Source organism: Mesoplodon densirostris, chromosome 2 (genome assembly GCF_025265405.1).
Source record: "Mesoplodon densirostris isolate mMesDen1 chromosome 2, mMesDen1 primary haplotype, whole genome shotgun sequence".
Taxonomy (NCBI): domain Eukaryota; kingdom Metazoa; phylum Chordata; class Mammalia; order Artiodactyla; family Ziphiidae; genus Mesoplodon; species Mesoplodon densirostris.
In genome coordinates this window covers 49563781-49586262 of record NC_082662.1, presented here as the reverse complement: position 1 = coordinate 49586262, position 22482 = coordinate 49563781, and the positions used below count along the sequence as shown (strand labels likewise).

General features: G+C 45.5%; 1 protein-coding gene across 1 annotated transcript in view; it reads left to right on the top strand.

The window, feature by feature from the left end:
• Positions 1 to 8908: 8908 nt before the first annotated feature.
• Positions 8909 to 22482, top strand: part of C8B (complement C8 beta chain) — a 40975-nt gene continuing 27401 nt past the window's right edge. The window contains exons 1-4 of the mRNA XM_060084038.1: positions 8909 to 9000; positions 15620 to 15776; positions 18954 to 19095; positions 21268 to 21409. Coding sequence (XP_059940021.1) covers positions 8909 to 9000; positions 15620 to 15776; positions 18954 to 19095; positions 21268 to 21409 — 533 coding nt within the window. The remainder of the gene's footprint in view (positions 9001 to 15619; positions 15777 to 18953; positions 19096 to 21267; positions 21410 to 22482) is intronic.

The following is a 22482-nucleotide window of genomic DNA, read 5'->3' as shown; positions in this document are numbered from 1 at the left end:
GGATATATGCCCAGGAGTGGGATTGCTGGGTCATATGGCAGCTCTATTTTTAGTTTTTTTGAGGAACCTCCATACTGTTTTCCATAGTGGCTGTACCAATTTATATTTCCACCGACAGCGTAGGAGGGTTCATTGGGATGATTCTTTGTGGAAACACCAGATCACAGAAACTCTGGGTCATACAATGTAACATCAGTAATTGCATCAGTAATTCAAAAATCTGACCATTCAACCATTTCACTCTTTGGTTTGGGGTTTCCAAGCACAGGTGAAGTTTCCCAGAGTTCCTTCCCTGCCCCAAGCCACCACCCCGATGACATCAGGAAAGTACATGATTCTACTCTTTACACTTACTTAGGTCATCATTATAGATGTGTGCAATTACTCGAGTTTATTTCCCCTAGGAACCTGGGAGATCCATGTGGGCATGGAGCAAGGGTGATATTTACTGCTGCATCCCCCAGTTTAGCACAGGGCTCCCTGCATAGTAGACATAAAAAATACCTAAATATTTGAATGAATAAATACATTGCTGCAAAGTTCAGATTGGTATGAAGGTCAAGTAGCTAAGGCAAAGATTGAGAAATTATTCATTTGCCAGGCTAAGTAAAGTTTGAACTTGATCCACTAGTGAGTGAATGAACAGATGAACAGGGTAGCTTAAATTTCACCATTTGCCACAGTTAATCCACAAAATCAATGTAACTACATAATTCACTGAGTCATGTCAAGTCCTCCAGGTAATTAGTTTCCTGGCACATTGCCAGGTGGAATCCCATTTCCCCTCCTTACATATTTCTAGCATTCCTGGAAATATCTGAAATAGAAAATGAGTACTCAATATTTTATTTTTAAGCAATTGCCTGTACTTTAATCTAAAAACATTTACAAAAACTCGTTGCTCTGGGTTGAACTTGAGATGTTTCATTGCCAATGCCAGTAATGTCAACGGGCTTTATGGGGTCAGTGAAATATCCTCAGAGTTTGGGAACCAAAAATGTGTTTAATAGAAAATATGATGTACCATGCTCCAGTATTAAACATACAATTATGTATAGACTCTGAGAACCACTGGGTGACCTATGAATAATCCATCTTGCCCACGTGTGAATCCCAGACACACTGCTGTTTCACGATCTATGTCTAAAAGTTTTCTCCAGTTTAGGGACTGTATTAAAAGCATGATTTTCACCACTATCATGGCCCACCTGTCTTCTAATGTTTCTTCTTTCCCTCTTCTTCTCAAATATACTGTAGAGGCCTCTCTGATCAGCACTCTTGCCAATGACCAGGAGCCAAGCAGTGTGCCCTCTCTAGCCCCAAATCACTAGCATCAAATCCATTTGTACCTAGAGGGATTTCCCAATCTTCCCAATTGCATTTGGCAAGTACATCCCAGATGATGGAGGCAGAGCCTGCACAGCTGCCTCTTCCCTCAGCACTCTGGCCAGCCCTCACCTTGGAGCCCACTGCTGGCCTCTCCCATCTACCTGGTCTTCACAGTGCTGACCACCCCCATCAGGGTTGATCCCTTATTCTTGGCGCACATACTCTGTTTTCCTGAACTGTCTGGCTTATGCCCAGTGTCCTATAGCTATTCCTCTCTACTTACAACCAGAGAGAAATAGGTATCTACCCTTTATAGACCATCTACAATAGAAGAAACAGGGCCCCTATGTATTCCATAGAGAAACACACATCCATACTTACATACAGAGATATACATAGTCAAGGACACAGAATTCAACACAAAAGACAAACCAAACCCTGGCATAGATAGGGAGCCTCCTCTGCTAAACAGATGCTGCTTTTCTGCCACCACCAGAGCTGCGTCATAGACATTGGCTACTGAGATCACTGCTGTGAACCCATGACTCCTTTCCAAGGGATGCTTGCCAATTCCATGAAGTGGGGAATGGGAATTGTAGGAAGGAGGGTGTATTAGTTTAGGTAATGGTAGCCACAACAGAAAACCCCTGAAATCTCAGCAGCTCAACGCAATAGAAATTTATTTCTTTTTTTTAAATTTGCATTTCTTTATTTTTATTTTTTTAACTAAAATTGTTTTTAATTTTAAAAAATTTATACAATTTTTAAAGGTTACTTTCCATTTACAGTTATAACAAAATATAGGCTCTATTCCCCATGTTGTACAATACATCCTTGAGCCTATCTTATAGCTCCCACTCCCTGACCCCTGTATTGCCCCTCCCCCCTCCCTCTCCCCACTGGTAACCACTAGTTTGTTCTCTATATCTGTGAGTCTGCTTCTTTTTTGTCATATTCACTAGTTTGTTGTACATTTTAAATTCCACATATAAGGGATAGCATACAGTATTTATCTTTCTCTGTCTGATTTCTTTCACTGAGCATAATGCCCTCCAAGTGTATCCTTATTGCTGTGAATGGCAAGATATCATTTCTTTTTTCATGGCTGAGTAGCATTCCATTGTATATCATCTCAATAGCTCAACACAATAGAAGTTTCTTTCTTACTCAGGCATAGACTAGTCAACAGGGAGTGGGGAGGATTCTGCTCCACTCAGTCGTGCAGGAGTCGAGGCTGCCAGAGGTTCTGCCCTCTCCAGCACTGGCTTCCAGGGTCACCCTGGGTATCCACATTTGGCAGGCTGATGAGGGAAAAGAGTGTGGAGTGGCACAAGGGAGAGTAAAATGGCACGCATCACTTCTCCTTGTATTCCACGTGACTTTAGTCATAGGGCCAAGTCGAATTGTGGGTGCGCTGGGAAACGTAGTGTAACTGACTGCCTCAGAGGAAGAGGATGGGGATCCATGAACAGCTATTCTCTTTTCCATGAAAAGATGGGACTCTTCATTCATTTTCCTGGCTATCTTTTTTTTCCCCCTTCTCATTTTTCTAGTTCGTAATAGATCCATTTCCTTTTCTCCTGTGGGTTATTGTTTTGCCAACTAGTCCTCCAAAGATCTCGCTGCCCACTCGGTCCATGCACACTTCTTTCTGGCCCCTTTTTGCACCACCCTGGTGATAACACCCCCACCGTGGATAAGGAGTTCCAATGTGCATCACCATCTCTGGTGATACAGTTATCACAGCGGTCTGCTAAGGGCTCTTTTAAATCAGGTTCTCCAGGACTCAAGGACAAATCAACAGCAGAAACCTTGGAGACGAGGGGCCCACAGACACTGATTAGGACTCGAACAATAAGAGGGGCATAATGCATTCCTTCCGGGATCCAGGGAAGGTGAGCCTGGAAGACCAGGAACTCAACTTAAGAGAGACAAGCCTGGGCACAAAAATCCACAGGACCAGGTAACCAAGAAGGCAATGTGAGCTGTATGGAGGGGGGCTGCTTGGAACAGCTGCCAAGCTCAGCCCTGGGGACTTAATATACCTTCCTTAACAGAGAACCATGATCTCCATCATCATAACCCCACCTTTGTGCACAGCTGCATTGTTTACAAAGCCCTTCACAAAGGGCTTCTGTCAACGACAGGAGACAGATATTACGTTTATGCCTTCTTCTCCTTCTGTGCCACCACTGCCTTAATTCAGGCCGTCCTCATCTCTCGGCAGACTATTATAACAGCCTCCTAGCCGTCTCTCTGCTCCAATTTGCCTCCCTCTAATCCATTCTCTACACTGCAGCCGAGTAATCTCTCTCACAAAGAAAGCTGGCCCCTTCCTTCCCTCCTGAAACCCATCAAGAGCTCCCCATTGCACTCAGGATAAAATCCGTATCATTAGCCCTGCCCATCAGGCCCCTCCTGCCTGCCTCTCTGGTTTCATTTCTTTCCACTGCTCAAGCTGAACTCCAGACTCCAGCAACACTGAGTGGCTTTGGTTCCGCACAAACCCTGTGCGATTTCTTACCTTTGCATCTTGATTTTTCTGGCCTCTCCCTGTACTGCCACGCGCCCTCCCTTTGGTGCTTGGTTTGCTACCTCCTCCTCACCCCTTAGGGGCCAGCTCAAGCATCACTTTTGAGAAATGTTTCTCAGGGACCACGTGCACACGCACACACATGCACATTGGGCTACATCCAAACCATACGAATGCATGTCTCCAGCACTGCACTCATTCACACGGTACTGCCCTGATGTATTACTGTGTCTGTCCCTCTCACCAGGGTGTCAGCTCTTACAGGAAGGTCTATTACATATTCATCTTTATATCCAGGCACCTAGCATTGTACCTGGCATCTAGTAACTCTCAATAAATGATTATTGAAGCATTAGTTCACAAGCCTACATTTGAAACTAGGGAAACCAGTGCTCAGAGGGCTTAAGGGATTTGTCCAGGATATAAACTAATAAATGAGAGAAATGAAATGCCAATCTAGGTCTGTCTGATGTCCCAAACACTTCAGACTACTCCACACTGCCTTCAAAGAGACCACAGATAATTTTGTGAGCTGAAAAAGTTCCATCTCTTGAAGGAATTCTTCCTTCTTATTTCATTTTGTTTTTACTTCTTTTGACTCTCAGATCCTTTTGAGAATCTAAGGAAGGCTATGGACTTTTTCTCCAGAAAAATGCACATACACCCCAAGTTTTGTATGTAAAAGAAGAGTGTATTAGCCAGTATAAGGTAGCTGTTACTGCAGTAACATATAGACCACAAAATCTCAATGAAATAGCACAATTAAAGTTTAATTCTCACTCATAGAAAGTTCTTTATGGGTCAGCAGGGACTCTCCTCAACTAGTGTGTCAGGGTTGTAGGCTCCCTCCATCATAAGACCCTGTTATCTCAACACATGCTTTCAAATCACCAGGGCAGAAGAAGAGAGAAATAGAAAAGGTACACAGGCTTTTAACTGCTTCAGCATGAAAGTGGCACATGTCTGGGATAAATTGCAAAATGTCCACAAATTCCTTCCCACGTTGTATGCACACCCCTTTACAAAGTGACTTTCCTTTTCCTCCTATCAACAGGTATTATCTGTCTGTGTCTCTTGAATGTGGGCTTGGCCATTTCTCTGGCCAATGGGACATTAAGAAACATACTGCAGTCAGAGGCTTTAAAAGCGCTTGTGCATTGGAATCTATGCTTTCTTGCTGCTCTTTGGAACCATGAGATCACCATGAAAAAACCTTAGTCTTTTTGGAGACATACGGCTTAGTTACCCTATCACGTCGGCCAATAGCCAGCACCTACAGACCAACAGAATAAATCCTCAAGCAGGTGAGTAAGGCCATTCTGTATCAGCCAGCCCCCTGCTGAACATCTTAGCTGGCTGAGGTTGCATGAATGAACCCAGGCAAGACCAGCAGAACTGCCCAGCTTGCCCAGACTTACTTGATGACCCAAACAATTTTTGAGCTAATAAATGACTATTATTTTAAGCTACTAAATTTGGGGATTATTTGTTATGCAGCAAAAGCTAACTACTATAAAAATAGGTACCAGAGTGCTGCTATAAAAAAAAAAAAACCCTAAAACGTGTAGCGTTGATTATGGAACTGGAGGCCAGAAAATTAGTTCTCAAAGTCTGGAAGAACAACACTGTCAGTGGATCCATAGACCTAGAGCTATGAATTTCTACATATAATTTAAAAGCCTGAAGGCACATGATTGTTTTCAAAAGCTCTTTCCTGGTCAGAGAAGAGAGCTATGGCCAGAGAATGGTGAGGTGTGATAATTGTGCTAGACCTTCATCAGTCCTGGAAATTCCTAAGAAGAGGGCAAAGCCTTGAAAGTACAAAAAGAAGAGGTTAGGAGTCAGAAAAAACTTGACTCTAGTCATAGATTTACTACTTAGCAACTATAGAACCAATTGTGGAACCTCATCTCAGAGGCATGGAAGACGATACTTCGTTTTGATTGTCAAGATCAAACAAGATGATATATGGGGAAAACTGTTAAATTGCTAAGAACTGTCCATGAAAAATATGTGTATTATCAGCACAGCCTGAGGCTGCCATCCTCCTGGCATGACCTCAGGTGAGCGGCACCTAATGCCACCAGGGGGCGCCATGAGGTTGGAATTCCAGGAAACCCATTGGAGCCTGGAGTCAAACTCAGGAGAGACCACTGGGAAGGCTTTCTTGAGAAAGTGACATTAATATGAAACATAAAGAATGAGTCCTATTTAGCCACGTGGCACATATTCTGGGCCGAGAGGACAGCATGCACAAAAAATCTGGAGGTGAGTGAGCACAGGATTCATTCATATAACTGCCCTCTCTAAAATTTGTGGCTTCCTCCCTGAGTCCTAGATTTAGGAGGTGAAAAAAGAACCCTATCTTGTAAGGATGTGGCTCCTCTTAAATGCAGGCAGACACAAGAAAGGACGTGGATCTTTCTTGAAATGCAATTTTCTGCTTCTTTACAAATGATTAACCACCACAATCAATTGTGTCAAAGTTCAGGTCACTGCATCCTTTGGAACAGCAATGAGAAAATGCCTTGTGCTTGGGATAATAATAACTGGAATGCACACAGGATGGCCTGAGAGCAGAACTTGTGTTCTGTGTTCTGGGCACAGTTAATGCGAAGGGTCTTCCGCCTTCTGTGGCTTTCCATCCATCCCCTTGCTACTCTGCCTTATTTGCACTCCCAACCGCAGCCCAGCTACTTCAGCAGACAGGTCAGGATGGGAGCAGGCTGGCACTTCCAACCTGCATCAGAAAGTAAGTTAGGGGCTTAATGTTTTATATAGTCAAGCCTTAAAATAACCTTAGGAAGTAGGTAATAATGCATTATGATCCCCATTTTCCAGATGAAAAACAGTAATAATGCATTATGATCCCCATTTTCCAGATGAAAACAACAGTCTCAGAGAAATTAGGTAGCTTGTTCAAGGAAATCAAATCCAGGCTGTGTTCCTTCTACCAGCCCACCCTCAAGTTGCCCGCTGCCTCTCCCCTCCGAGGCTGCTCACCTACACCTGCCAGATCAACAGAGACAAGACGGTCATCGACCATGTTCCTCCATCTCTTCATGGGCTGCAGATGAGTTTCGTAAATGCCAGGTCAGTGCAGTTTGTACTTTAACTTGTTGCTAATAAGGAGTGAGTGATGGGGGTACATCTGAGAGACCAGGCCATTTGTATATGGCCTTCGAGTTTGCACCAGGCCTCTTTTACATGGCGTTTCTGTGCTCCCTGCCAGAGGCAGGGTTGGTACCATCTCCAGGTTGGGATTCGGGGCTGACACTAGGTCGGCAGTGGAACTGAAAATGTGAAGACACCCACCTCACATCTGGTCACAGGCAACCTGGGAGTCATTTCTAGGAATCATTTCTAGAGTTATCGAGGTGAACATTTGCTTGAATTATGCCATTTCAAGAGACCCTTAGAGTCACATTTTTCTTTCATCCAGTTTAATGGTGAGGCCACATCGAAACGACAAGGCAATCAGCGTGCTATTCAGAATGATGAAAAGATGAAGGGAAAGCACTTTTCCAGGCTCAAATAAAACAAGTCTGACCCACCCTACATGAGTGGTACCTGCCTTTGTTGTGCTCACCCCTAAGGAAAGTCCTCTGACTTTGACCGTGGGAGAAGTGGTAGGTGAAGGGTGAAGATGTTTGAGTTTTTTCCATGTGCTACTATCACCATGGCTCTCAGGGTTATCAGCAAATACTGGAGACAAATGTTAAATCTGATACCAATCATCTACTATACTTCACTTCCCAACAAGGTCAGGGCAGCCATCTGTTTCTCCCTAAATATAATAAAGTCCTACAAAAGTTATATAATAAGAACAACACGTATTTGGTTAATTAGCCTCATACAGTTATCTTTTTTTTTTTTTTTTGCGGTACGCGGGCCCCCCACCGCCGCGGCCTCTCCCGTTGCGGAGCACAGGCTCCAGACACGCAGGCTCAGCGGCCATGGCCCACGGGCCCAGCCCCTCCGCGGCATGCGGGATCCTCCCGGACCGGGGCACGAACCCGCGTCTCCTGCACCGGCAGGCGGACCCCCAACCACTGCGCCACCAGGGAAGCCCAGTTATCATTTTTATAATGCCTATTTGTGAAACATTTTCACACTTAGCATCTCATCTGAATCCTCCTGACCCTAAGTGATAGGTAGGCAGAGCCCTCCCAGTTTATGTACATAAGAGGAAACAGAATCAAAGAGAGTCAATAAAAATGTCAGCTCAAAAAAAAAATCATCTCACTTATAGAGAGAGAACATAGTATGTGCCAGCACTGTTCAAAGTGCTTTAAATATTTCAATTTATCTAATATTCACCACAATCCTGTGAGGTGGGTACTATTTTATCCCTGTTTTGTAGATGAAGAAATTTGGGCCCAGAGAGGTTCATCATTTGCCCTGGGTCCACAGCTGGTGAAAGATACAGAGAGAATCTGAACTCGGGTAGATGGGCTCTAAAGCTCTACAGCCTCTTACTGACTTGCTCAAAATCACATAGCTAGAAAGAGGCAAACTGGAATTCAAAGCCTGGCGTGTCTGGCTCCAGACCCGTATTTACTTAGTGACAATAGCTCACATGTCTGAGTGCCCAGCACGGGCCTGTTCTAAGCGCTTTATTTGTATGCACTTATTTGATCCTCACCACTTTCCAAGTGAGGAAACTGAGGCATAGAAGTAAAGTGGCTTGCCCAAGGTCCCAAAGCTGTGGCAGAGAAAGGACTTGAACCCAGGCAGTCCGGACCTAGAGCCCAGCCCTTCTTGCCTCACTAACCGTCTGTCCTCTCAGCTGCTTACCCCAGAGTCTGTTATACGTGAATAAAAACCAAGCTGCAGCACAGGTTTCCATCATTCTCATTGGTTTCTGGAGTCACAGATAAAGTCTTCTGTCCGTGCAAAGTCTAAGGCATTTCTGGTTACTGGTGGCTTTCTGTTTACTTTGCCCAACTGTTTGCTCTCTGGGGACAGAAGCTGACAGTAGCACTCCCTGTGCAGGCTCTGCATGGATCCAGGAGCCTCAGTCAGATCTCCTGTCGCAGAGAGAAAATGAAGACATCCAGGGTGTGGGCTTGCAGGGCACCCGCAGAACTGTTTCTTCTCTGTGCTGCCCTGGCGTGTCTCAGTTTGCCGGGTTCCAGGTAAGTGACGGTTCCGAATGACTCCCTGATCCATACTATGACGGGGAATATAAAGCAACATCATAGTGACCCTCTCCTTGTCACACGCCTATTAAATAAGGAACATCTCCTGAAGCAATCTGCATGCGTCTGATAAAATAATATCAACAACTCTTTAGATTGTTGTGGAACCCAACGACCAACTTCAACAAAAGTTCTTGTAGGAAACTGACATGTTTCAATGTATTTTGTCATGCTGAGAACACTCGTTCTGTATTCTGAACAAAGCCTTGGCATGATTCTTTATGCAAAAGGGTTGTTATGTATGGGGAAAAAAGCCAATTCATAACAATGATTTTAATATGAGAGTGACCTACCCTACCTGCTCATCAACCTAAACTCTTTGTTCTCAGGCTCTTGCACTCCCTCTCTCTCTCTCTCTCTCTCTCTCTCACTCGCTCTCTCTCTCTCTTTCTTTCTCACACATACACACACACATTCCAGATGTTCGCAGCAGTCAAATGCTAGCTCATTTATTTCATCATTTTTTTGGTATTTGTTAATAGGGTGCAAAACAGCCTAAAAACAAATATCTGAGTTGAAAGCTCAAACTTAATCTGAGTGGAAGTTCAAACTTGGGCTCCACGGAAAGAAGCACCATTGACATGGCAATTGGGGGATCCTTCTGGTACAGGAGAAGCCGCTACCATCAGAGGCTAAAGCTGTCAGCTGTCCAAGGCTCCCTGTGAGCCATCCCGTGGGAAGAAGGACTGTCAATGCCATTCCTCTTACTCATCCCATAAAAGCTGTGTGCGCACAGTCTCCCATGGGAGGAACACCTGGTACCCTTTGTACGCACCCCCTGGTGTCAGCTCTGCTGAGCACTCAGCCCCCATTGGGCACCACCCCGAGACTAGGGTGATGAGTGTTCACTACCCATTGGGCACTCAATGAATAGTAGGTATTATGATTATCAAGAATCTCAACTTGGCCCTGAGAAGAACAAAGAAGCCAAGGCCTTCCTTGTGTGTACTATGTGTCCATCAGGATGCAAGGAAATGTGTCTGGAATGGAGGGTTTAAAGGGATCATAGAAGCCCTACAGATGGACCCCTACGTGAGGCCCCTTGTCAGGCTCTGAGGCTACAGAAGTGAATAGGACACAAAGGGCTCATGTTCTCATGGAGAAAACCAACATGTGAGCACATATTATGTGTGCTGTTGCAATAAATAGCACAGGGGCAGGTGGGAAACAAGAGAGGAGTGACTGGCTTTACCGGAGATGGAGTATGGCAAGGCTTCTGGAAGAGAGGATGCTTGAGCTGAATCTTTACATAGGAATAGGTATTTGCCAAATGGCCAAGGAGGTGAAGGGTGTTCCAGGCAGAGGAAGCAGCATAGACAAGGGCAGGGAGATGAGAGAGCCTGGCTTGTTCCTGAAGCCACACATCTACTTCAGTAAGCCCTGAGCACAGGTCAAAGTGGGGAGCTGCCAGAGATGGGACCAAGGAAGAGTCAGCAGGAGTCAGATCCTGGGTGGAGCTGGAGCAGGGGGGTGGTGCCTGCACACCAGCTAAGGAGCTTGAACCTTATCCCCTAGGCAGTTGGGGAGCCATGGAAAGGTTTTAAGCAAAGGATCGATCGACACAGTCAGATTTATATATAGGAAGTTCACCCAGAGGTAGGAAGTGGAGATGTGAGTGGGTGAGTATACACAACAGGTTGGGAAACCTTGCTTAATCGTCCAGCGATGTCATGAGATGGGGTATTATCCTTAGTCACTATGTAGAAGAGCAAACGGTCCTCAGAGGAGAGAAGAGATTCATTCACATCTCATGAGTCTCAAACCCTTACCTGAATCCAAGTTTAGTGCTCTGGCCTCTACCCATGATTCCATGGAGCAGTCTTGAACGTGGCATGTGTTTGAATTCCATACACGAAGTGGAGGAATAGCCTTCAGTTCTGCCACAGGAAATGCTGAGACCTCCTTTGTACCAGCTAAGAAAGGTTTCTGTTTTTAGTTACTCTTGTAATCAAGTCAGATGAAATACTCATTATGTCATCTTAAGACTTATGTTTGCTTATTGCCACTCTGTGCCAGGCACTTAGGTATATTAAGTCTAATTCTCAAAGCTATTTGAGATAAGTGCTATTGTTTATAGTTTACAGAGAGGGAAACTGAGATTTGGAGAGAGAACTATCTCTAGGTTCCTCACTTAGTATATCAATATAACAGAATATGGATTCATATCTGTTTTTTTTCTGGTTCCAGAGCCCCTGTATGTCCCTGTATCTTTCTGCCTCTTGCTAATGCATTATCTCTTCTCCACCTGCATTGTGGATCTGACTTGCTGGACTCCCAGGCCATTTCTCCATCTCTGGACCACACATTTGTTGCCTTGAGAGTTTGCTTTAAATTTCATTTCTACAATAGCAAATGACACAGAGAAGAGAAATTGAAAATCCACCACCCAGAAGCTGCCCCCTTCCAGCAAAGAGGAAGGATGCTATTTGCAAAGGATGCAGCTGCCTAACAAATTGTGTGCGACAAGAAAGTTGTTGTGTGTCAGGGCATTTCTACAGAAAGCCAAAATATATTGATGCACCCCGTCTATGTAAGCTTATGGCTCGCAATTTACTGCTGACCTAATCTTGCCGTACGCGATGGATCCATCTTTATTTTGATCAGAGATTCCTGTTAGAAGGAGAGTAGGAGACAGGAACCAAGTGAAATATGTCCTCCTGCTGGCAGCTGCATTCCATGCACCTCGAGGGATGGCAGGTACCTCCTTGCCAGTCCTTACGTAGAGGAAACGTTCCAAGGACTTGTAGAAGGGTGTTTGCTGTAGCATTGTTTGCAATTGCAAAACATGAAAAAAAATATATAAACATCCTTCAAAAAGAAAAAGAATAAGTTGAATGCAGTGTATGTCTTATGATGGAACATGTAGATAAAAGAAAGAAACAAGACCTCTTTATGAATCAACATGGATAGGCCAGAAATACAATGTTGATTGACAAAAGCAAGTTATAGAATACTATGTCCAGTACGAGTGCAGCTCACAAAAGCAACGCTATGTGTTGTGTCTATATGTATGTATGTAAACATTTAAAAAACTGGAAGCATGTACAGCAAATTCATGACAGTAGTATCCTCTGAAGAAGAGAGGAAAGTGAACTGGGGCTGGTGTAAACCACAGATGTCAAATTTATAAGGTTATTTTTTATGTAAAAAAAAAAAAAGACCTGAAGGAAGCGTACCAAAATGTTAACAATTGCCAATCCTGTGTTGTGAATACCTGAGTATTTATTATTTTGTTTTCTGTTCTTCTCTGGGCATGTTTAATTTTTCAACATTAAAAATACACAGAGGGGGCTTCCCTGGTGGCGCAGTGGTTGAGAGTCCGCCTGCCGATGCAGGGGACAGGGGTTCGTGCCCCGGTCCGGGAAGATCCCACATGCCGGGGAGCGGCTGGGCCCATGAGCCATGGCCGCTGAGCCTGCGCGTCCGGGGCCTGTGCTCCGCAACGGGAGAGGCCACAACAGTGAGAGGCCCGCGTACTGCAAAAAAAAAAAAAAAAAAAAAAAGAGGATTTTTGAATGACAAGTCAAGGCAGTTGGTCAGAACGTCCATCTGGTTCATCTCTGTAAATTCACAGTGTGAAGACACGTGTTATAATAACCATACACAGATGTCCTGACTGCCCCTGTCCTCTGTTGGGTCCATGCTAGTCCCAGGAATTAAAGATGCAATTTAATGCTAGCCTTGCTTTCAGATTTGCATTTTATAGTGCTAATAAACCACACACATTTATCCAATGTAATTTACAAACATGCTGTTTATTCAGCTGATTACTTCATTGTATTGCCACCTCCATAATGAAAAGAGATCTGGTGGTTGTAACCATTTTTTTTTTTTTTTTTTTTTGCGGTACGTGGGCCTCTCACTGTTGTGGCCTCTCCCGTTGCGGAGCACAGGCTCCGGACGCTCAGGCTCAGCGGCCATGGCTCACGGGCTCAGCCGTTCCGCGGCACGTGGGATCTTCCCAGACCGGGGCACAAACCCGTGTCCCCTGCATCGGCAGGCGGACTCTCAACCACTGCACCACCAGGGAAGCCCTGTAACCACTTTTTACCAAGTTCCTTATGTAAGTGATCATCTTGCCCATTAACAGGCTTTCACATCTCAGAGGGGAAAATAATTGTGACTCTTAATAGCGAGTGTGCACATTATTTACCTACTCTGTCTCCACTGTGGCCTGATTTGGGTGGAAAGTTGCTAAAAACACAATGTAACTATTTCTTAGTGGCAACAGAAAGAGGATACCCTGCAGAGCTGTCAAATACCTACTTAGGAGAAGACAAATCACAGGCAATATTGTTTTGTCAAACCTGGGCAGATTAGTAGATAAGAGCACATTCTGAAGCCCCCAGCTGCTGGGCAGCATCCTGCCTCAAGTAACCATTTTAAAGACTACACCTGTGGTTCCCACTAGTCTTTGACCTTTCATTAAAGATCCAGCTTTACTAGGCAATTGAATTTTGCTGATCTCTGGGGTGGTCATGGAGATAGATTTTACTGTGGTTAATATTATCCTCTTTTTTAGGACTCTTGCCAAGTGAGAATGTATTTTAATGACCTTGTCTGGAGTGATATGTTAAAATTTTGAGACAGTGGAAACTATGTGATGCTCTGCCTAATGACTGAATCTTGGACACAGGGATGCAAGAGGCCTTGCATGCAGATGAAGGGGACTGGCAGAGTGGGTGCTGGCCTGGTTCCCTTACAGGCAGCATAGAGAAATGGACCTAACAGAGACTAGAGTTGAGCAGACCTCGGCTCAGACCCCAGCATGACCACATACCAGCTGCATGGCTCTCGGCCATTTCCCTCATCTCTCTGGAAGGTTGCTGCCTTCTAGCATTGCTGTCAGGATTAGATGAGATGGCATGGGCGAAACATCTCAGGCAGGATCTGACACGTCCTGGGCACTCAACAAACCTTAAATCTCTTTCTCTTCTCTTGTCCCTTTTTACCTTGAAAAGAAACACAAATTACAAAGAATCTTGCAGTGTTATACATTCTTTCAGATGGAAGAAAAATAGAAAGCATAATATACCCATCGTATTACACATGGGGAAACCAGAGGCCTAGGCAGATTAAATAACATGCCCATTCATTCCCTCTTTTACTCGATGTCCCAAGACTGCCAGGAACTCAACAAAAAGTGTTGCCTTATCCTCTAGACAGATCTCAGATCTCATATTGTTTGACTGCTCTGCAGATGTGACACCATCTGCCTCTCCCAGCACACCCCCACCCCCACTGGCTTCACCCCATCCCCTACCCACCCCTACGTACTGTCCTCCCCTGGCCTGGCGGACACCAGTCTCTCCTTGTCTGCTGGTTGCGCTTATGTTCCCCACGGTCTTGTCCTTGGCTGGCGTCTCTCAAGAACAGTCTTATCCTCTCCCAAAGCTTTTCATGATCAGATCTGTATCCCTAGTACAAATCCCTCTCCTGAGTTCCAAAACTACGTAGGAACTATTTATCAAATGACTACGTAGGTGTTCCACAGACACCTGGAACACCATCATCCTCGACAGATTCCTTTGCTACTGAGTTCCCCACTCACCCACCCACTCAAACTAGAAACCAGCATCAACCTAAACCTGTTCCTCTCTCTAACCCACACCCCCCGTCCTATTACCCACCACTCTATCCATTCCACCTGAGAATCCTCTAGTAAGTCTGTCTTCCCCATTCTCTCTCCCCTGGATGCTGCAATGGTGCAGGCCCACATTACTCATTGGTACCACTGCTCGAGCCTCCTACCTGCTTTTCCTGCCTCAGGGCTCTTCCCACCTCCACCCAGCCTCCATACTGCAGCCACAGTGATGTCCTAAAGCTCAGCTCTGACTATGGAGCCTGCATGCTTAAAAACCTTACCTACCGGATAAAGTCCAGAAGAGCTAAGGTGTGAGGCATGTTTCTCTTTTCTTATCCTAAGCGAAACTGTGAGTTCCAGAAGGCAAAACCTGTGTCTTATAATTCTCTGTATCCTCTTTAGCATAGTATCCTGAACATGGTTTGTTCTCAGAAAAAGTTTCATAGACTCATAATGTGAGAGGGCAACTTAAAGACCACCTAGTCCAAACGTCTCATCTTCCAGGGGATAAAACAGAGGCCCCAAGATGGGGAGGGTATTGCTTGAGGTCATACATCTAGCTGTAGTTGTAATCCCTGCATATCTAAAGCACTTTAGAGTTTATAAAGTGCTTTCACATATACTTTCTTATTTAATCCTACAAATAGCCTAATGAGCTAGGTATGATTCTCTCATTATAGAGGTGAGAAAAGGGAAGCTCACAGAGGTTGAGAAACCAGACCAAGATCATCCAGCTGCTGACGGACTGTCTTCTGATCAGAGTTCAGCACTCTTTGGACCCTACCTAGCCATAATGTCAGGCAGTAACTGAGGGTTCAATAAATACTTGTTGAATGAAATAACCTATACTTGACTGATAAAGGAATAGTCTTGCACAAATGAGCAAATATATATTTATTGAATGGACAGATATGTGGTTGGATATATATTTAATTCCCTTCTGATACTTGACTCTCTATGATGACCTTTTAGGGGTGAAAGGCCACCCTCTCTTGAGTCAAATGCAGTCAACGAGAGCCTTGCCAAGACTAGACAGACACGGAGTGCGGATGTCACCTCAGTGCCTATTGATTGCGAACTGTCCAGCTGGTCCTCCTGGACCACATGTGATCCTTGTCAGAAGAAAAGGGTAGGTACCCAGGCCTTGGGAGACCTCTAAGCTTCCAGGAGCCCTAATCCTCAGTAAGATCGGCTGAGGCATTACTGATAGTGCCTGCATCATAGTAGGACCTGGGTAAATGTTGGCTGATTTAGTTAATGGATTTTATTCCTCTGAGTTTCCAAGGAGCAATCAGATCCTTTCTTTGACCTTTCAGATTTTTTCCAAGCATATCTGTGCTTGCTCCCATTAGCAGCTTCTTAATTAGACTTCCTACCTCCAACCTTGCTCTTTCAATCCATCTTTCATGGTGCAACCAGGGGAGCTATTGAAAATGAAAGTCTGGGCTTCCCTGGTGGCGCAGTGGTTGGGAGTCCGCCTGCCGATGCAGGGGGCACGGGTTCGTGCCCCGGTCCGGGAAGATCCCACATGCCACGGAGTGGCTGGGCCCGTGGGCCGTGGCTGCTGAGCCTGCACGTCCGGAGCCTGTGCTCCACAACGGGAGAGGCCACAACAGTGGGAGGCCCGCGTACCACAAAAAAAAAAAAAAAAATGAAAGTCTGGCCAGTCTTTCCCCAGCTTGGACATCCAAAGTCTATGCATGGCCCTTAGGATCAAGTCCAGACTCATGGTATTCAAGGCCTCCCATGCCTTAGACCGGGCCCACGTCTCCATAGAACATACCCCATGCCAGCACACAGAACACGTGTATTTTTCTGACCATGTCACACTCTGTCTGTTCCTTTATTCATGCTGCTTTTTTAGGCTGGAGTGACCTTTCCCCCTCCTTCACCAGCTAACACCTCCTCATGATTTGAAACTGCTTAGCAGCCACCTCTTTTGAGAAGCTTTCCCTGACTTCTCAGCCCCCCTTGCCCTCAGATAGATACCCTTTTATGAACTACAATAGCTCCTTATCCCTCCTGTATCCTAACACTTATCATTTACTTTTCTTTTATTATTGGTCTTTCCATTAAATGGTGAGCGCTGAAAAACGTGTTCAACACTGTATCGTCAGTGTATAGGCCAATGTCTGGCATGTAAGAGGTGCTCCATAAACATGTGTTGTTTGATCTCATCATATTTCTTGACATCTCTATAAGGAAGGGAGGATAATTGTTACACTTTCTGTTAGGCAGATAGATAGAGACCCAGAGCAGGTAAGTGATTTCTTGGGTTCACCCAGCAGCAAAAACAGACCTTGAACTCAGGCCACTGGCCTCCTTGTCTAGCATTCTACCAGTCAAAACACACAGTCTCTGCAGTATTTGTTCTTCGATCTTCCTTGTCACAGGAGGGCTGACCCAGGAGCCAGCTCTAAGAACAGGATATATGTCAGAGAAAGGAGAATGGTTCTCATTTCCCCGGCTCCTTGGGAAACTGAACCAGCCATGGGCTAGGACTCTAAAGAGGCTGTGGAAGTAGGCCCAGGACAATTGCACGCTTAATTGGATCAATGTGGAGAGCCAGGCAGGCTCATTCAGTTCCCAAAGTAGGCATTATTGCTGATGTGATCAACATTGATCCAATTATCTGGATAATTGCTTCATCTGCACCATAAACCAGGAAGACCCAGCATGAGCCCATAGACAGAGCTCAGCCAGACAGAGCTCTGCACTCAGACTTTGCTACACATGGTCCCTCAGTGGACATCACTGCTGTCTGCCGGGTCAGTGGCTGGGAGTTCATCAAAACCTTTCGACTGGAATTGAGAGATGTCTTTCCTCCGTCATCTCCACACTCCTCAAACCCATTTTGTCTCTGGTGCCTGGGGCTAGTCTTCTAGCATCTTCTTTGCAGACCTTATCCCTGTCCTGCCAGCCTCTGCCTTCCAGGAAGAAAGACTCTGGGAAAGCAAAGGAACATGGGTGGATGGCTCTCTATGTTTCTTTTCTAGATTTCCAGATACCATGCACGTAATAAGTGTGGCTGGTTAACATGTCAGTCTGTAAAGGGGCTGCTATCCTGCTTTGCCCCGTTTGGTGATACCAAAATCTTGACTGCAGCTAGCATTTGGACGCCACCCAAATCTGATCGTTTCCTTCCTCTGCAGTGGTTTCTCATTTCCCCGTAATGAAGTACTAAATCCAGCCTTACTGAGGCCCGGGAGGCCCTGCCTCACCTGCTCCTGGCTACGTCTCCCTCCATCTCTTGCCACTCTCCCTCCTTCACTCTTCACTCCAGCTGTGATGGATTTCTTCTCGTTTCCTGGAACAAGGTGTATACTGTCTAGTCTCTCAGCTTTGGCACAACAGTTCCCTCCACCCAGATTGCCCTTCTCTCCCCTCCTCAGCCAGCTCTCCATGTTTGCCTGACATGTTTACTCATCCTCTGGGGCTCAGCTTAGATGTCGCTTCACCGTCTCCTAAGGCTGCACTGCGGATTCCCCGCTGTGTTTACAGAGCGCTCTGTATCGCCCCTGTCATGGCACTCATCGCACTCTGTTGTCACTGCCTGGTGTTGACCATCACCACCACCACCACCATCTGCAGCCTCCTCGAGGGCAGCCCAGAGGGCATGATTATGATCAAAACCAAACAAGCATAAATAGCACCTACCTTTTTCAACATTGGGTGGCTCAATCCAAAGTTTGGAAATCCAATCAATATTTCTGGAATAAACAATCTAGAGATAGAGAAATATTGACTGCTAAAAATTATTAATAATTAAAAAGAAAAATAAGCACAAGCAATTGAGTGCCTACTGTGTACCAGACAACATGAGGTTTCATATATATCTCATACATATAATTGAAACTCCATAACTGTACATTTAGGTAATTCATTATCCCCATTTTATAGATTAGTAAATTGAGATCACAATGCTTAAGTAACTTACCTGATATCACATAACTAGAAAGTATCAGAGTCAGTGGCTCCAAAGTGCATGCTTTTGTGTTATAAGCTACTTAGTAAATGAGAATACTTGAATCAACCCAGTGGATTAATCAAGCTGAAAGACTGAACTGGCTGCATCAATGCACTTACTACCTTTGACTCCAAAGCCCACGCTTTCCCCACATTTAGCAAATCTTTACTGATCACTGTGGATGCAGAAATTGAAGATAAGGTCCCTGCCCTCAGAGGGCTCCCAGTCTATTTGAAATAGACAACCAGCCAATGGCAATATAGATCCTTAAGTGTACCCCTTAGCTCCCCAGGTCTCCGAGGCTCTGCCCTTGGTTCACCTTGTTCCTGTCTGCTACAGTACAGACATGCCTACTTGCTCCAGCCCTCTCAGTTCCATGGGGAACCGTGCAGCTTCTCTGACAAGGAAGTTGAAGACTGTGTTTCCAACAGACCATGCAGAAGTCAAGTGCGATGTGAAGGCTTTGTGTGTACGCAGACAGGTATAAAGGGACACAGGAGTGGGAGGGGAAAGCTATCAAGTGAGCCAATGCACATGATGATGGGAGGACTGGCCATTGCCTAGTGCTCAAGATCAGGGTCATGTGTCAGGTCAGGAGGCCTCCTTGACCTCTTTTTACACGTATTATTTCATAAAAACAACCCTACCATGTAGGTGTTAATATTACCCCCATTTTACAAATTGAGAAATTGAGACTTGGAGAAGTTACTCCCCCAAGATCATATGGCAGGTAAGTGGAGGAGGTACAATTAGGAATTGGGGAATTCAAATTACATTCACTGACATTAAGGACACCAAAATTATGTGTGCTAGAATAAAAACTCCCGAGTTAAATCTTACTTTGACTTTGTAATTTAGAGAAGTCACTTAACCTTATCACTTGTTGGTTCTCTAAACAGAAAATCAGAAGTGATGTTAATACCTTACAAGTTTGCTATAAGCATCAAGTGACACAATGGATGTGAAAGCTTTTTGCAGACCATGAGTTCTGCTGGCTTTCTCAGAGGTTTGAGGCTAAATACAATGTAGCAAAGCCACCTGCAACGGTTAAATAAGGTGGGTAGCATCATTTATCTCTGAAAGCTCTTTGGTGAGATGGTCCCTGCATTTCTGTATCACCACGTACAACATAACCCTTAACCCATGAAATAGTCAGTAAAACATTTTCGATTAAAGCAAGCAAGGGAAAAAAAGAAAAGACAGATGAACTGGCAGACAGAGGGAAGGAAGGAAGGAAGGAGCACACAATGAATAGTCATCAGCAGCAGAGCTAAGTAAACACTTGTCTTTTCAATTCATTCCTCTAGCTCATTCAGACAAACATATGCCTCTCTGTTTCTCCAAGGCTCCAGCAAAAATAAGAGTATTTTGACCCAAATTATCTAGGGGGGAGTTGCAACTCTCTACATTCTCTGTAACCATGTGGACTGTGCTTAGGGATCTTCTCAGAAAGAATTAGTGATTCTTAGAGCAATTTCTAGGGCTGATTGCAAAGGCAAAACTCCATCCAATAAATCTGAAAGACTTTTACAGGGTGTCCATGGACTAATTATGACCAGTGTTCCATGATTCTGACCAAAGCCATAATGGTTATTTGGGCAGGCTTTAGTTTAAATGCCTTGTAAGGAACATATGAAAACCAGATTGTTACTCTTCTGCCTTTAATACCCCAAAACATTGGTTAAGAATGACCAGACACATCTGAGGAATGTGGGCTTTATCTCCCAAGAATATACAAATAAGAAAGGAAGTCAAGTCAATGGGGAAAAGAGTTTCAAGGAAGCAAATAATTTTAAACATACAGTCCAAATAATTTTATCATCTAAAAGGAGTCCGGGGCTTCCCTGGTGGCGCAGTGGTTGAGAGTCCGCCTGCCAATGCAGGGGACATGGGTTCGTGCCCCGGTCCGGGAGGATCCCGCGTGCTGTGGAGCGGCTGGGCCCCGTGCGGGTCCGGAGCCTGTGCTCCGCAACGGGAGAGGCCACAGCAGTGAGAGGCCCGCGTACCGCAAAAAGAAAAAAAAAAAAAATTAAAAGTAGTCCGAATGGCTCTGGTGTTGAAGGCAGTGTGGTTTAGTGGGGAGAGTTTGTGATAAGAAAGCTGTAAGTTCCAATCCTCCTGCCAGTACTTACCAGCAATGTGCATTTGGACCATCAAAACACTAATAATGGTAATAACAACACATATCCAGCACTTACCATGAGCCAGTACTGTTTCATTCATTTAAATCCCCAGCAACCCTAGGGGGTGGGTATGATGGAGTCTCTATTTTATAGATGAGTAAATTGAGGCTGGGGGCGGGGGGCGGTCAGGTAACATTTGGAAGGTCCCACGACTAGTACTATTACAGGACCCACCGAACCCACCACCTCTGACCAGTGCCAAGCAGAGGAGTCCAGCCTTCCTTCCTGTCTGGTCACTCGACCCCTGCCTAGCAGATCTGCCCTCAAGTACTTTCAGACATACAACACTGGCTTCTTTGGGGGGATAAACTGTGGATTCCATTACCCACCCACCCTGATACATGAGGACTAATGCAAACAGAGCGTTAAAGGCACAGCAAAGTGTCCAGCCCACAGTGGGTCTCAAACCATGTGAGTCCCCCCATTCTTACCGGCCTCAGACCATGAGTAACCCCCTTTCTCCATCCCAGGGAGGTGTGTAAACCGCAGACTTCTTTGTAACGGGGACAATGACTGTGGAGACCAGTCAGATGAGGGGAACTGTAGAAGGATTTATAAAAAATGTCAGCAGGAAATGGACCAATACTGGGCCATCGGCAGCCTGGCCAGTGGGTAAGTTACCGCCTTCTGTCGTAGAGCTGGAAGGGCACACAGTTAAATGTGATTCTGGAGAAGAGCCAGGGAGGGACCTGTAAACAAAGTGGCTCCTTTTTTCCTTTCTGAACAAGACGGGTGTAAGCGGATGCTTACAGCTGCTCCCTGAGGACAGACCCAGGGACTCTGGGAGCACATCCCACGGAGAGATGGACCTACGCGGCTGCAGGGAGGGAGCATTGGGGGAAGAGCTGTGTGTTGGGGCCACGGAGGCTCCGCGTGAGGGCTGGGGGAAGGGTTATTTGACACCTGCTCTGTGACTGTGTTAGGTACTTTCTAAGCATTACCTTTGAATCCCCTTGACAGCTGCGAGGGAGGTTTATCTGTTTCTCTATCGGGCTGGCCCAGAGGAGAAGGTGCTAAGTAATTAGCCAGTGAAGGAGTGCATTTCCAGCATGGCTCTGCAGCCACTCTGTGTGCAGCCAATCTGGGGTCCTCTGGGGAGGTGAGGGGTCAGAAGGGACCAGACTGCCCTGGTGCTCACTCTCCTTTCTTGCTGCGCTCTGCAGCCTCTCAGCCTCCAGGGGAAGAGGAGGGCCTCCCTTCAGACGCCTCACAAATCAGTGTGTGTGACACAGTGTGGGGAGCAGAGTGGCCCTGGATGGGGTTCTCCCTCTTCCTAAATGAACGTCAGACCTCCATCCTGAAAGGTTGTCATTAAAGATACAGACGCCTCATGTGGGGAAAACCTCCTCTCAGGACCACCTTAGAAACTAGTGATTATAAGCCCCATCTCCTCGATGAGGAAACTGAGACCTGGAAAGTTAAGAAGGTTCTCAGAAGTCACACGGCAAAGAGGGTGACAGAGTGGACATTCAGAGCCAGTAGCAGAGGCTGACTGGACCCTGCAAGAGGGGCAGAAATACGGCTCACAGGCCACGGGACCCTGGCTGAGGCACTTGTCTGTGAGGTGCCTTAGTTTTGTCATTTGTGGACGGAAGTTAGTAATACCCTTTTTTCCAATCTGTGAGGGATGCATAAGCTAATGCCATGGTAATAAACTAATACACAGGAGGCAGTTGTATGGGTGT